This window comes from Paroedura picta, chromosome 6 (genome assembly GCF_049243985.1).
Source record: "Paroedura picta isolate Pp20150507F chromosome 6, Ppicta_v3.0, whole genome shotgun sequence".
NCBI classification, from domain to species: domain Eukaryota; kingdom Metazoa; phylum Chordata; class Lepidosauria; order Squamata; family Gekkonidae; genus Paroedura; species Paroedura picta.
In genome coordinates, this window is record NC_135374.1 from 93,866,748 (window position 1) to 93,882,279 (window position 15,532).

At 43.3% G+C, this 15,532-nt stretch overlaps 1 protein-coding gene across 7 annotated transcripts in view; it reads left to right on the forward strand.

The window, feature by feature from the left end:
• The first annotated feature begins 1,100 nt into the window (after window positions 1-1,100).
• CARS2 (cysteinyl-tRNA synthetase 2, mitochondrial) overlaps window positions 1,101-15,532 on the forward strand; it is a 50,288-nt gene continuing 35,856 nt past the window's right edge. For 6 of the 7 annotated variants that reach the window (XR_013232137.1, XR_013232139.1, XR_013232135.1 and 3 more), the window contains exons 1-8: window positions 1,104-1,523; window positions 2,765-2,815; window positions 5,615-5,732; window positions 7,209-7,280; window positions 8,167-8,272; window positions 9,413-9,496; window positions 11,208-11,340; window positions 13,914-14,047. Coding sequence is in view for 2 of the 7 variants with exons in the window: in XM_077343763.1 (XP_077199878.1) it covers window positions 1,279-1,523; window positions 2,765-2,815; window positions 5,615-5,732; window positions 7,209-7,280; window positions 8,167-8,272; window positions 9,413-9,496; window positions 11,208-11,340; window positions 13,914-14,047 (943 nt within the window). In the remaining 5 variants the exon portion in view is untranslated. Of the gene's footprint in view, window positions 1,524-2,764; window positions 2,816-5,614; window positions 5,733-7,208; window positions 7,281-8,166; window positions 8,273-9,412; window positions 9,497-11,207; window positions 11,341-13,913; window positions 14,048-15,532 lie in introns of all 7 variants that reach the window. The other variant, XM_077343764.1, reaches the window with a different exon arrangement.

Consider the following 15,532-nt stretch of genomic DNA (forward strand, 5'->3'; position numbering starts at 1 on the left):
CAGAAGTACACATTCCTAACCACTACACAATGCTTAATGTTGGCTGGATCATGGTAACTCATTGACAGCATGGTGTACAGATTAGTGTTGGATTTGGATCTGATACACCCAATCTTGAAGTGCCACTCTGCCATGGACTCTCCCTGCATAGCCTAGTGGGCCATTCACACTGCCTCAACTTAATTTACCTCACAGGGCTCTTGTGAGGATAAAAATGGAGGAGCAGGGAAGTTGTAAGCCACTTTAGGTCCCCAGTGGGGGAAAAAGTGGGTATAAATGAAGGCAATGAATATGTTCCTAGTAATTTTGTGTTCCTAGTAATTGTTGTAGGATTGCATTTTAGGATCCAGGCTGAAACCACATTATTATATTTATAGCCATATACATTAAATAACTTTTAAAACATCCTGCTATTTTGTGATGCAATATAGGGTAGGTGATGCAATGCCCTTTTCTGGCGCACCATCTGATAATAAAAATCTCTTTAATAAAGCATAATCCACTAAAAGGTATCCTTGTCATAACTCTTGAAGAGTCTGGCATTTCCATAACATTCTGTTGAAGAGCTTACAATGTTATTTAAAGGCTAGAGTATAAAACAATAACGAACGACCTAGCACGACCACAGTGTTATGTTCTCTACTGGAAATTTAGGGGGGATTTTCATGAACGAGTAGAACTTTACAAAAATAACACAGCTGTCTTCCGAGCTCCCGTCATGTGCAAAACCCCAACATCATTGCTTCACTTATTCACGAGCTAAATCAGCAAAAAAACAAAACTTCGTTGTGAACAATTTACCAGGAAGTAAATTGCCTCGGGTGCTGCCTCCCTAGTCAAGATATACAAGATCCTGCCGCTTATTAAGGACAACTAAATCCACGATCCAAAGAGGGGGAGAGCCTGCAGGGCCCAAAGGACAGCGGGGGAGAAAAAGAGAAAATTGCCCCCCACCAACGCTGTCCCCGGACCATTTGATGACGGCTGGAAGCTCTCCTCTGCCTCTGCTACCCACTCAGGCACGGAGCTGCGGAAGCTCCTCCTTTTCCTGCTGGGTCTGGCTGTAGCTACCGCTCTCCGCAGCAAGCGCACAGGCGGCGGCGGCGGCGGCTGTGATGCGCTACAAGCAGAGCGGGTTGTGCGGACCTCCCTCCCTCCCTCCTTCCTTCCTTCCTGGGGGAGAGGAGGAGCTTGCCGGGGCTCTGCCTTTCCCGCCCGCTGGCCCCGCGACTGAGCCCTTCTCGACTGAGCCCTTCTCGGCGTCGGGCTGCGGGCGGCATGTGGGGCGCGCCGTGGCTTCCGCGGGGCGGCTGCGGGAGGGCGGCCGCGTGGCGGTGGCTGAAGCGCTGCCGAAGGCCGAGCGGGGCCGCGGCGACGGGAGGCCGTCGGGGCTGCTCTGTGGGCTCCGCGGGCGGGACGAGGGCGGTCCAGCCCCCGGGCCGCGCCACCGGCATCCACACCTACAACAGCCGGAGCAGGAGCAAAGAGCCGCTCATCCTGGGCAACGCGGACGTGGTGACTTGGTAGGCGGGCCGGGGGCTCCGGACGGGCTTCTGCAGGCGTCGCTGCACCTCGTGGGGAGAAAGAGTAGGGTGCGGGGTGGTGGGGTGGGATGAGGGGGCCACCTGTGGTTTTGGGCTTGCCACGCCTCTCATAAGTGGCGGCTTTTATAACGGTCCACCTCGACCCAAAACCAGAATATGGTTACTATAAGTGGGTAAAGTATGATAGTGCGGTGCTAAACAGAGCGCAGGGATGAGTTCAGGTAGGTTGGCGTGTTCTGAAGTAGCAGAATAAAGTTTTGGTCAGGCGGCAGCTTGATGACCAAGGTTTTATTCAAGGGATAAGTTTTTGTGTGTGCGCCTGGGTGATTTGGAGGGTGGACTCTTACTTACTTGTTTAATTTTTATACTGCCCTGCCCAGGGGGCTCAGGGGTGTGTGTGTTACATCTTGGCAAAATACAGTAGATAAAACATAATCAATGAATACAGTGCAGTTAAATTTAAATTATTAAAATGCTTAAAACCGATTAAAACCTTTCCGATAACGCTATCCCTCAGGGATAGGAGCATGTTGCCAACCTCATCAAGTGGAGGGGATATAGTGCTAGAGCAGAGCGTATCATGACTCGGCATTGCTAGATCTACTTGCTTATGTGCTTTCATTATGAATACACAGGGAGGCCAGGTTCATTGGTGGACTATGGGCCTTAACCATAGGCCTGGCAGAACAAGTCTTATCTCGCAGGCCCTGCAGAACTGTTTAAAGTTCTGCAGAGCCCTGATCTCAATTGGAAGAATATTCCACCAGTCCAGGAAACAGAACACCTGGTAGCTCTGACCCAGGAGTAGTCACATGGAGTTCTGTTCTGATGGCCAAGCAAGGACAAACTCCAGGTTGAAGATCCATCCCAAAACTTTGTTGCTGCTTGTACATCAGAAAGCCTCATATGAGAAATCCTTGCTTGGCCTGACTGCTCTGTCGTCTGCAGTCAGTGTGTTCTGTATAGGTCCAGGTTCTAGTTCTGCATCTCCTGACGTGGTCCCTTGTTTGGTGCCGATCTCCCATTTTAAGATTTAAACAAGCAACCTTACAGTGCTTGTACAGTATGCCACGTGGTCTTCCTTTTAGACATACCCATTTTATTCTACTCATCCAGCTGACAGAACAGCTGATGAGCCTTTTAAAATTGCACATCCTGTCATGTCACTGAGAGCAAAGTATCTCTGTGACTTTCTCAATAAATCTCAATCTTGTTCACAGGTACAGCTGTGGGCCAACAGTGTATGATCACGCGCATCTTGGGCATGCTTGGTGAGTTTTGATTTTATTTACTGATGCTGATAAAACTGAAGGCTGCTTTGTACAAGCTGGCCTTGGATTCTGTGCATGTTTGCTGTGGTTAATGATAGTATTCAAAGTATGCTCTGTCAAGCAGGTCATGACTGTAGCGAAATGTAGTCTGGACAGTGCCTGTAGGATGAGCCGTAAATCTAGTTAAATGCACCTGAGATGTGAAGGTGGTGGGAAACTGACTGGAAGAAAGTACCTCCCCGAGATCCAGAATATAATGGGTCACGTTGACCTCAATCAAAAAGTCAAGAAGAGTCTTTCTCCAGAGCTGTGTCATCTTCTATGTGCTCCACCTGTTCGAAATATGGTCATAAGAAATGGAACCTTTGCGGTTGTTGCAGTTTGATTGCAGAATGCACACACTGCTACTGTTTGACTGGTGCTGAGCCTGTTCATTTTTGGGTGCACCTTAAGACCTTCCTTATTCATCCTGTCCTGGCTTTTATATATTCTCTATCACTGCTACTTTGACCTTTTTGCTGCTCACTTGCAACCTAATGCTTTTGCTCTTTTAAATGAACTATTTGCTGCTGCTATTAAAGTTTTATTTATATGCCTGCTGTTGATTATATGCCAATAATTTTTGTTTTCATTTTTTTATGAAAGCTGCTCTAAACTGTTTAGTTGAAGATTCCAAATAATTTTTTAAAGTAAATAAAACAATAATGTGAGGTAGGTAGGTAATATTGAGCTAAGGCTACTTGCTCTATTTCATCCAGTGAAACATGTTGCGAAGATGCTGAATTCCCCCCACATCTAAACCCAGCATCCTTGTGTGTTTGTTGCCCTACCACAGCAGCAAGGAAAACCCCAAATCCATGCCAGTGTACACAGACAGCCTGTAGATTGGCTCCTGAGTACCATCAGCAGAAGATGGCGACCTTGACTGTGTTCCCTTTCCCCAGCAGTCCTTTCTGAACCCTAGGAAGTGGTGTCATGGGACTCCTATGTACTGACAACCATTTAGATAGTGGGGTTTGGGAAAAGGGGGGAAAATCTCATCTCTTCCTCTAACATCAGAAAGGCGAAACACGGGAAGGACAACATTCATTTCACTGACTTTCCAACACTGAGTAGATAAAGAGAAGGAAGATGTACAGTTGGAGGTGTAGATATTTCAACTATCAGCATAATAAAAATATATCAGCATAGTGTTAAACACCAAGGTAATAAAAAAGAAGAGAAAAAGTTCAGGTTAGCACAACACGTTCTCCCCTGTTGTTCTGGCCTGCTGAATTACTTAGCAAAGAGGAAATCGGAAAAGCTAGAAAACATAGCAACAGATTGCTTATAGATATTATGCCTCCTCCCTTTTGCTGGGCTAAGTAGGGATCAGGCCTTGGATTGCATCCTTCCTCTCTTCCTTGTGAAATTTCTGATTTGTATTTTTTTAAAACATTTCTTCATGTTCTTAATGTCATAACTGTGGGGAATCGAGACGGTTGAATCCCTTGGCCTCTTGAACAGAATCTGATTGCTTAGCTGGGCTGTGTAACTGAGAACATTGTTCAAAGAGTGCCTTATTAAATCAGACGTAAAAGCTCCTTCCTTTGATTATGCCCTGGCAAGGTGACCCCTCTGGAAACACCTGAGTGTGTCTTAGCGCTCCTGCATTCATTAGGGATGGCTGTGGCTAAAAGACCAAGTACAGTTCCTGGCAAGGAGCAGTGCTGGGTGATTTGCAAGCCTCAAGCTAACGGCTGATAGGACCGAGTTGTTAATAAGGATTTTCTCCTGTGAGGAGCGTAGGAAGGTCAAGGAGGTGTTGTGCTTTGATCTGGTTAGAAGGACAAACTGGAGGAAGGCAGATGGAGTTAACGAATGCTTTCAGAGTTGTATGGGAGCTTGCTTTCCCCCCCAGCCCACCCTACCCTCAACATTTGTCCCTTTTCATTTTCTCAAAGTGTGTTCTGATCTGTGTGTGTTCTGATCTGTATGTCTGGGAGATTGATGCAGTCGCTGTCTTGTGTGTGTGCTTTTATGCAGATGTGGTGGGGATGGGGAGAAGTTAGAACAGCATTGTGTTGGGGAGGGGAAAGCACCAGGACGCTATCCTGCGTCACCCCATGTTGCTGCCTTCATGGTGGAGTTATGCTCTTGCTCTTTTGTCACACGTAATACTGTAAATTGTAATGCAAATTGCAGAATATGATGTTAATGCCATTTATTCAGAAACATCTTTATGGATTGGCCCAGTAAAAGTATCTAAGTGTAACACTTGTGGGCAAAGATTGGCTGTATATACTTTTATTTGCCGAAACTTCAGATTGTGATTGTGACTGTGACCGTTTACGCACTGGAGGTTTCATGTTGGGCTGCAGGCTGGAGTTTTAGTTGTGGCAGGTCACCCCACATCTTCCTGCACCCACTCGGGGAAGCATTTGGCCCGATGTGCCTCACCCAGTCCCAATTTGTGCTCCTGCACAAGCTGGGGCAGTGAAGTTCCCAGTGCATAAACGGTCTGTGATACTCAAATGTAGACTATTTCCTTCCTGGACACATAGTGATTAATTAGTTCACTGTTCTCCATGTGTGTGTGTGCATAAAAATATAAAATAATGTACCACTTTAGGTCCGTACCACTTTGCTGAAGTGGTCTTTGTCCACAGAACTTACAGTAAATCAAATCTTACGCTTTGGGGACTTATTCCTGCATGAGGGTTACCCTTCCCAGCATCCAAAGAGACTGAATTGCCAATAACACTTGAATGTGCCTTGATAAATGTTATGTTTCCAGTAATTTGCTTGTCCTTTTTTCAGCACTTACGTTAAGTTTGATATTATTCGAAGGATAATAACCAAGATATTTGGAAAGGAAGTAGTCATGGTGATGGGGATCACAGACATAGATGACAAAATAATTAAAAGAGCTAATGAGGTAAGTGGATGTATTATGGAAACATTGCTGCTATGCTATTTGTACACAATGCCTGTTGCATTTTATAGGCCTACTAGCAACAAAGCCCTCTGTAGTGAAATACAGCGGACTCTAGTGCCCCCCCCCCCAGGCCGGGCAGGGCGCAGAGGGTGCGGGTGGCTGTGTCCCAGGAAGCCACCCCCCCCCAGCAACTCCCGGCCCAGGGGGAGGAGAGGGGCTTTCCCTTCCTCCTTGGGCTGGGAAGCTCTCATGCCGCGTGGACAGGCCACGCCCAGTCTCCACCCACCTAACCCTTAGGCTGATATTTTAACAGCCATTTAAAAATGGTGAACGTGAGTTTTGGTGAGGAAAATTTTTGCTTGTGCGTGCAAGTGCTTACCACTTTCCATTTCCTATGTTGTTCATTTCCCCCTCCCCCCCAACAGTCTGCAGCTTTGGTGCCATTCTTTACAAATGAGCATACATTTTAAGATGATCGTCGCTTGGTAGCATGGTGGTGTCATATTGATGCACAGCCAGTTAAGGGAGCATCTCATCTTGTACAAACCCAGCTGCTGATCTCCTCTGCCTAGCCCCACAGTTTAGCAGGCCTTGTGGATGAGCAAAAAAGCGTTGGTTTTTCCATAGTGGTACTGATGCTCTGGAATGGAATCTCTGCAAATACTGACTTATTATCAAATTCACAAGCGTGTAGACGTCAGGTGAAACTTTTTCCTTCTCCCAGCATTTGTCAGTCCTCCTTACCTATGTAATTCTATTAATTGTATTATCCGAATGTTGTGCATTTATCCCTTGGGTCATTGTAATAGGCTATGCTTGCTTTAAACATGCTTACTGCATTTTTCTTTGTGTCTGTTGCTTTCCCCCCTTATTTTCTTGCTTGTTGTTTGCTTATTGTTGTTGAGTTGCCTCGCAGACAATTTATAGAGTTTGCAGGACATAAACACTTTAAGTAAATAAGTGATGTCAAAGCCAAATGGGAGTGAGGGAAGGAGACAGTGCCTTTATTGTGACTTAGTGTTAGCTATGTTATATCATCAGGAAGTGTATTTGGAGGGAGGGGGATGCTCCCTGCTCTCATCTGAAGAGGTGAACATTTTCACCCTGGCCCTTCTAAAATTGTGTTTGTGTGTGTGTGTGTGTGGGGGGGGGCAAAGTATTCCCAGTTGCAAGGAAATCACTAGTTATGGTAACTCATTGGCCGTTCCTTCTTTGCTAAAACAAGGTCTTTAATATGTCCTTTATTTTGGAAATGTTTTAATTTATATTTGCAGTGCAGACAAATTTCAGAGGAAGGGTTTTTTCCCCCCTGGCACATAGAATCCCTGCACACCTCATTACAGCAATTGAGGAGGCTTCTTGGCTTTCCCTTTGATTCCTTTCTTGTTTTTGGCTAGCCATTAGTTCTGATAATATTATGGTATTAAAAAAGAATAGTTTTAAGTGTATGCTTTAGCTGTGTGTCTCTCTTTACAGATGAATATATCTCCAATGGCTCTTGCCCGCTTTTATGAGGAAGACTTTAAGCGCGACATGGAGGCATTAAAGGTACAGATGGTTCTTTTGATGCCTTTGCTTTGAATGTGAAGCGTTTTTGCTGATGTTAAAAAGAGGCTAATTTAAAACAGTTTTAGATAAGCCAGTAGGGGGCCTTGTATTTTTCACCCTCTTCCCCTCCCCAGAACTTTGCATATAACTTATTTGTGTTGTTTGTGCAATGGTGTGATATTGTTGTACTGGTCATATCAGTGTTGCATGAACTGAAATAGGTAGAAGCCCTTACAATTCCTTCAGGGCCATCCTAAACAGAGTTAAGCTGCGTATAGTCCACTGCCCAACCCCCCAGCCTGATATTGTTTAATCTTTGAATAGTTTTCCAAGTGTATGTGGTTTGGGACAAGAGCTTTAAGTGAGGTTAAGTTCAATTTATTTTGATACAAAATGAGTGCAACAAGTACTTAGGTAAGTCTTTGAAATTTCTTGAGCCTAAGTGACATCATTGGCTCAAGCATCCTATCTTGAAACAAAATCTTCCACAGGCCATGAATCATTAATATCTTTCTGCTATCGTTTGGAAATACTTTTTGAATTTGGTACAAATTCAGCAAGCCTCATTTGTAGCAAAGAATTTGAGGAGTGCAGACTTGGAACCCAAACCAATCATGTTTACTCAAAACTGTGTTTCTCCTGTTTCAGTAGGTTTTAATTCCAAGTAGGCATACTTAGGTATGGACAGAAACTATGCAGCCCAATCCTTTGCATGGTCAGGTGTCCCACTGTGTTCAGTGGTTCAAAATAAGTGGGCATAGAATTGAAGTCTTTGAGAATGAGTAGCTGCTTTCAAGTTGGCATTTTATTTTCCATTGCAGTCGTGCTCCTGATAGTATTGATTAATCACATGTAAAGCAAAGTTATGGATTTTTTTCCCCTTAAGGTTCTCCCCCCTACGATATATATGAGGGTAACTGAAAATATTCCTCAGATCATTGCTTTTATACAGCAGCTTGTTACCAGTGGACACGGGTACGCAACCTCCAAGGGTAAGCATTCCAAATATTGCTGTCAGCACTTAATGGTGTGTGTGAAAAGTTTGTGCCTCTATTTTTTAGATCAGCTTAAATGCAGCTGGTCCGTTTAAATAGCAACCTGTAACTATTGGTAACGGAACAGCACATGATTTAATATTGTATCTTTGATTATATTAGCTGTTGATCATTCATAAGAAATGAAGCAAGAAAGGATAACTTCCCTGTCACTAAGCGAGTACCCACCCACAAATTCATTATAGTCCCACCCTTGGGTACTATGTGATTTCTCTGGGTGCTTGTGAACCCTTTTGCGTTCTTTATCTTGGAACCTGGCCAAGGTTTAAGGTTAGCAAGGGCACTTTGTCTCTGGGAAGAGATGCTGGAAACAAGTGCACAGAACCCCTTTTTAGCAGTAGGTCTGTGATGTCACCAATCTCCATTGTTCCAAAGCAGAACTGCACTTTAAGAAAACGGTATCAGATTGACTTTGTTTTGCTTGTAGCCCATCTTGCTCATTATAGGGATGATCAGTATCTGCATGCTGCACTCTGAAGCGATCAGCTACCTTTCTTTGTGTCTTGTCCATAAACACTTATCCCCTTGCAGTGAGTGCTAATTAATACATGCTGGTTGTGTATGGAACATGGTGCCACAGGTTTTGCATCTCTTAGACCATTTATGCATTGGAGGTTTCATGCTGGGCTGCAGGCTGGAGTTTTAGTCGTGGCAGGCTACCCCACCTCTTCCTGCACCCACATGGGGGAGCATTTGGCCTGGTGCCCCTCATCCGCCCCCGATTTGTGCTCCTGCATGGGAGCTGGGGCAGTGAAGTTCCCAGTGCATAAACAGTCTTAGCCATGAGTCTTAGCCCGCTTCTGGGAGTGATCAGAATATTTATTTCTTTTGTACATTTATATACTACCCTCCTCTTGCGGCTCAGGGTGGTTTAGTGTTAGTAGATGCTGTGATGTTCAGCCTGTTTGCAATATGCACTCACTGCAGGGCTGGTGAGGTACTTCAGAACTGGGCCTTCTAGCAAAGGTGAGCCATGTGATAACATTGGTGGGGATGGGTGTATAAGCACTAGAGCATTTACGGTGTTATGGAGTACATCTCTTCCATCTTTATAATATAATTGTTTATTTTCAACAGGTAATGTTTATTTTGACGTCCATTCTTGGGGAGACAGATATGGAAAACTCAGGAATGCGTATCTTGACGATGCTGAAGAACGGGGTATGTTAATGCTGTTTGTTGACTTCTGTAGTGAGTTTGAATACCCTTCATTAACATGGTAAGTTAGAACTGCTGGGTTTGAGGTAGCATTCATCTCCCGTTAGCCAATGTGATTTCTCAAGTACTGTGGTTTTCCTTGTGACTGAAGAAGTCAACCTACCTCTAAGAGTATATGGGAACCATGAAGCAGAGTCACCTTCTACAGTGAATCTTGTCAAACATGAAGGGCAAGGTTGAAAAACAATGTCTCATCCAAGAGTGCTGAGTTATATAAGAACATATAGTCTTCTGTCCATCAAGAAGAATCAGAATAAACAGGGATTTGAACATGTCTTCTGTATCTAGCTAGAGTGATGGAAATGTGCTGCCTCTTACTGGTTTAAAGAAAGTTAAAATGAGGCACTTTTATCAAAACATTTTTTTTTCATGACCTTTGTAGCATCCCCCCCCCCCCCGGTTTGGAACTCCTGTGCACTTGCTATTTCTGAAAATATATTGCAAACATTCTGTTAATTTTGTGGGGTTTGGGCCTAAAAAATCTGTGACTTCTTTTTAAAAATGTTTTTGTAAGTGTTTGAGGCAAAACCTGAATTTTAGAGGCTCTTTTCTGTGTATTCCACTGGAAGTTTTATTCCATTAAATGCATATGACTTTAGAAAGGCATCCTTTGTAACATCAGCTACACTCACACTGAGACATCCTGTCAAGCCAGCATTAAACCTGAATGTCCACAAGCAGGGCTTGTTCCCAGCCTCACACTCTTCCTTACTTCTGATCTAAAACAAATTCTGGTTAGCTGTTGTATAAATGCTTCAGAAGAGTTTAGCTATAGTCCTCACAAATTGGGATTCCTAGATTAAATTAGATTCTGCCTTGTAAAATGAAAATGGAAGTTGTGATGTTCCTCTGTCTCAAGTTACCAGAATTAATTTAAACCAAGATACTTTCATCATTCTGTGTGCTGGATGGAACAAGGAGGTAGATGTACAAGCCTGCCAGTAAACTGTGCCATACGGGAGGGCAGTATAGAAATGTAATTAATAATAACAGTAATAACTCCAGCTTGATATGTTGCTGGAATGTAGCCTGTGCACAAACTGTAGCTAGCTGGCACCTTGTGTCTGTTGTAGCCAATGCAATCTACTGTAGAAGGAAAACACTTCCTCTAAGAATTATTTATGTAGTAGTCCCTGTTTGAATCTAGAGCTGCTTCCCCTGATTTCCTCCTGCTAGGTGAGGCATCTTCCTCTGGAGCAAGGCTCCTCACTAGTTCAGCAGGAGTCATAGGATCCAGTCTGTTTTGTAGTTCAAAGTGAGTCTGCGCTAAGGGATGTAATTTCTTATGGAGATGGAATATGTGTGTACAAAACAGCATGCAATGTGTGTATAGGTCCTTCATGCATTCCTTCCAGCTAAAAAAATACATCTTTCCAGCTTCGATACTTTATATTGGTGCAAGGGATTGGTGCAAAGTGGCACAGCTGCTTCTTCACCCCAAAGACTCTGATCTGCCTACCTACCTATACGTGTGTAACAGGATCTGTACATGTGCTGTTATGTTGATTTGCATGCAAGGTGCCTTGGTATTTTCTTTGCAGATGCTCTTTCCAGATAGAAAAGTGTGTAAAGCAACTGTCAATCACTTGTACATTACAATTGTGATATCTTAATTGTATTCTGAGCTTCCAACTATGTTGCCATTTATTCCTAGCTGTTGACAGCGATAAGCATCATGTGAAGGATTTTGCTCTTTGGAAGGCAGCCAGACCTCAGGAAATATGCTGGGATTCTCCCTGGGGGAAAGGAAGACCCGGCTGGCATATTGAATGTTCCACAATCTCCAGGTCAGTTTTCGTGGGCTTCCCTAATCTTGTATCTTTTCAAGTCAGGGTAGACAGTTCCTCACTTGATCAATGGAAGCTGTTGGTTAAAAATATTAACTCCCAAGTTAATAGTAACAGTAGTCTGGGGAAATCAAACCTTTAAATTTCGCATATGAAAATATGGACTCCTCTAAGAAAATAAGCATATGTATTTAAATATGTATGTATATTCACACACACACATTGAATGCAGTCTGAAGCTCACTGCCCATGAGGCTGGGAGTTCAATCCCAGCAGCCGGCTCAAGGTTGACTCAGCCTTCCATCCTTCCGAGGTCGGTAAAATGAATACCCAGCTTGCTGGGGGGTAAACGGTAATGACTGGGGAAGGCACTGGCAAACCACCCCATATTGAGTCTGCCATGAAAACGCTGGAGGGCGTCACCCCAAGGGTCAGACATGACCCGGTGCTTGCACAGGGGATACCTTTACCTTTATATATATATATATATATATATTTACATGGTATTTTATTATATATATATATAATAAAATACCATGTAAATTGGTATGCTGAGATACATTCTGTTGACGCCAAAGATGCACACAAAACCGCAGTGGAGACAAATGAGTGATTCTTGAACTGCAGTTTGTAGCATGTTTTTTAGGCCTTCTGAAAGACCACAGTGGAAAAAGAGAGGCATATATAAAGCCAACTCCTTCTGGGCTTTGTATACTTGTAGCAACAGATACAGTGAAGGTAAAAGGGAAGCACTGTTGGATAGCACGCAAACATTTTATTAATGCATAGCATATGCCAATCTGGCAGTATCTTCCCCTACCCTTTAACCTGGGATATGCAAGAGTGCTGGGATATGTGAGAAGTTCTAATTAGGAAGGCTTCTTCTGTGTGTGGACTCCAATACGTACAAAGACCTTGATTTGCAAAGAACAAGCAAACCCAGAATAGTTGTTGGCAGTACAGTATATGTAACTGGATGTAATGTGATGAGTTAAATGGTAGGACAGAAGTCTGTTGTCACCCCCAGCTCCAATCTAGACCAGCACACAAAACTACTCATCATCTTTTGACAGCACAGACATTAGAAATAATTGCTTTTACTATGGAATTGCTTGTTAAGGCTACAGTTGGTAGACCTCAGTGGAAAGATTGCAGCATCAAAGGTGAAATAGGCCAGATTGGTGCAGGCCCTTCAGACATGTGCATTTAGCCCAACCATTACCTTCACACCCTGGGCTGGGCTGCTCTTTGAAACTCCAGGGAATTTGAACTGTAGTATCTGACAGTTAAAAGAACCATTGCTCTTGTAGCATTCCATGCGTGATTTCTTGGACTGATACCTGAGTTTGTGCCTGTCATCAAGGGAATTGGTGGAAATATCACATGTTTATGGAAGAAAAGGGATGAACTTCTTCTAAAGAACCCAGGGGAGAAAATTGCATGTATTTCAATATTTGTTTTGCTATCAGTATCAGCTTTGGACTTCTAAAGAAGGCATGAATGTTGCCATAAAATTATAATTGTAATGAAGCTCCTACCAGTGCCTGGACAATGCTCCTGTTTAGACACTGTGTTCGGGGGCTGACAAAAAGGGTTGTGATGTTTTAGGGCTGCTTCACTCTGTATATTTCTAATGTGCATGAGCAAAATGTGTCACATTTAAATAAATATGTTTGCATTCAATGTATCTGCATTTTGTCATCTGCCTCCTATGGGCTTATATGCAGAGAGCAGAGACACCTTGCAGCTTCTGCTGTTTATTTAATTTATTTATATTCCGCCCTTTAGTATTATTATAGTTAATATAATATAATATTATATTAATATATTATTATTATATTATTATATAATAATATAAATAAATAGATAGATAGAATTCTAAATGTAATTCAATCTATTCGAAGCTGCCTCCTTCTCGCAAGCAAAAAGAGGGAGGGGTCATATAATATACACCCTCCAATGGATTGGTTGGATGGATTTTGGACAGGGAAGCCAGCATTCTGCTATCTGTAGCACCTGCAGTTTTGCAACATGCCTTCTTGCAATGCAAGAGGCTCTCTTTCAGAGAAGAGGCACCTTGCACCAGAAGAAGGGGCTGCTGCTAATGGGACAAACACAACGTACCCAACTCTTAGACTAAAGTAGCATTGTTAGTCTACGGATTCCTCAGAGACATTCATGACTGTCAAATCAGAAGACCTTTTTCTAAGGAGAAACCATTTAACATAGAAATGTGGATCTGAAAGGTACCCCAAGGATCATCTAGTGCAACCCCTCCTGCACAGTGAGGGAGATTAACAGTCACCTCCTCCCCACGCATAAACACCCAGCGACTTCTGCTCCGTTCCCAGAGAAAAGCAAAAAAAACTCCAGGATCCCTAGGCCAATCTGGCCTTCAAGAATATCCCTTCCTGACTGCAGGGTAGACTTTTGAAAGAGTTAATAGCCTCCAATTCATGTCTATGGATCTGGAGCCTGGATTATGAGTCTTGTTGGGTCCTGCACTCATGTATTCACATTCCCATGGGACCCCGGGGAGTTTCTGTTGAATTAATGGAATGCTGTTGTTGCAGTCTAGTGTTTGGACCACACTTGGATATCCATACTGGTGGAATAGATCTTGCTTTTCCCCATCATGAAAATGAGATTGCTCAGTGCGAAGCTTTCCATCAATGCGAGCGGTGGGGGAATTATTTCCTTCATTCTGGTAAGTTTGGAGTTCAAATCTACTCCTTTGCATTTTGCTTTTGGTATTTTGCATTTTTGCAGGATCTTTTTTATTTCATGTCTAGGGCATTGCTCACACAGCTGTACTGCACTGGGGAGTTTTTTGTTCTTATGGAGGGAAAACAAACACAAAGGAAATAATCCAGAATTAAAGGGTGGCAACTGAACCGAGCGAATGCTCTTTATTGCTCTTTGAGACACCAAACACTTTCCATAAGTTTGGGGTCTGAGTTTGCCTGGGCCTATTCTGGTTAGTCCAATTTTGTGGAATTTCTGGAGCCAGATTCCCCCCCCCCAAAAAAAAGAAAAGAAAAAAAAAAGGAAGGTTGTATCAGTGTAATCTCTGCAGTTGGGCTTATTCATGGCTGGAGCTTAATTTATTATTTTGTATCTCAGCTTTCTTCCATTAGAGCAGGGGTAGTCAACCTGTGGTCCTTCAGATGTCAATGGACTACAATTCCCATGAGCCCCTGTCAGCATTTGCCAGCAGGGGCTCATGGGAATTGTAGTCCATGGACATCTGGAAGACCGCAGGTTAACTTACCCCTGCATTAGAGACTTGGGGGCTAAGCAATTGTATCTGGCTTCCAGAAAGTCCCTCTAGTCAGGTGCTGACTGAATCTAGACCTGCTTAGCTCCATAAAGATTGTGAGCCTGTGCATCTTCCAGCCATACTTTGAACCCAGCCACTGTGTGGGCCACTGTGCTACAGCACAGAAAGGTTTTGAGGCAAGAGGGGAGGAGTAATAGTCAGCCCACATAAAGGAGTCAAAGTAAGGTTGGTGCCTTCTTTGAGTAGAAATACATACACTTGCTTTTGAATAGGCAGTTCATGTGACTATTTTTTAGAGCACGGCCTGTTCCGAGTGATTTTGTCCACCTCAACGACAGTTCCCTCTCTAGAATGTGAAATGCGGGAGAGAATTTCTGGAGTTTGTCTCTGAACGCAGTTCTCTTGTAGGGGCACATTAGAAAACATGCTCTTGCATATAGCATATGCCCGTGAACTAGGGTTGCTAGCTTCCTGGTAGCACCTAAAGCAACACCAGCTTTACAGCCATTGTGCTGAATCACCAGGAAACAAACATTTGGCATCATACAAAAGATTTATATTAACTTTATATTAACAGTTGTTCCTGATGAACGGTTTTTCACTGCTTTAGTAGTGAATGTGTTTAGGAGCCCTTCGGTTTATAAACGGAGCCCTGAAAGATTCAGAATTTCCCTAATAACCGCCCAGAGCTGTAGGGAAGTGTGGTATAAAAATCTAAATAAATAAAAATAAGTAAATAATAAGCAAGCGCTTGACTCCACAGTTTTTAGGATTATACTTTTGATAATCATCATCATTTAATGTTCCAAGTGCTTGAATGTGGTTAATTTGTCCAACATCAGTGGCACTGCTATGGAAGCCAATACATTACATTCATTAATGGGATTCTTTTTAAGCATATGTTTTTTTTTA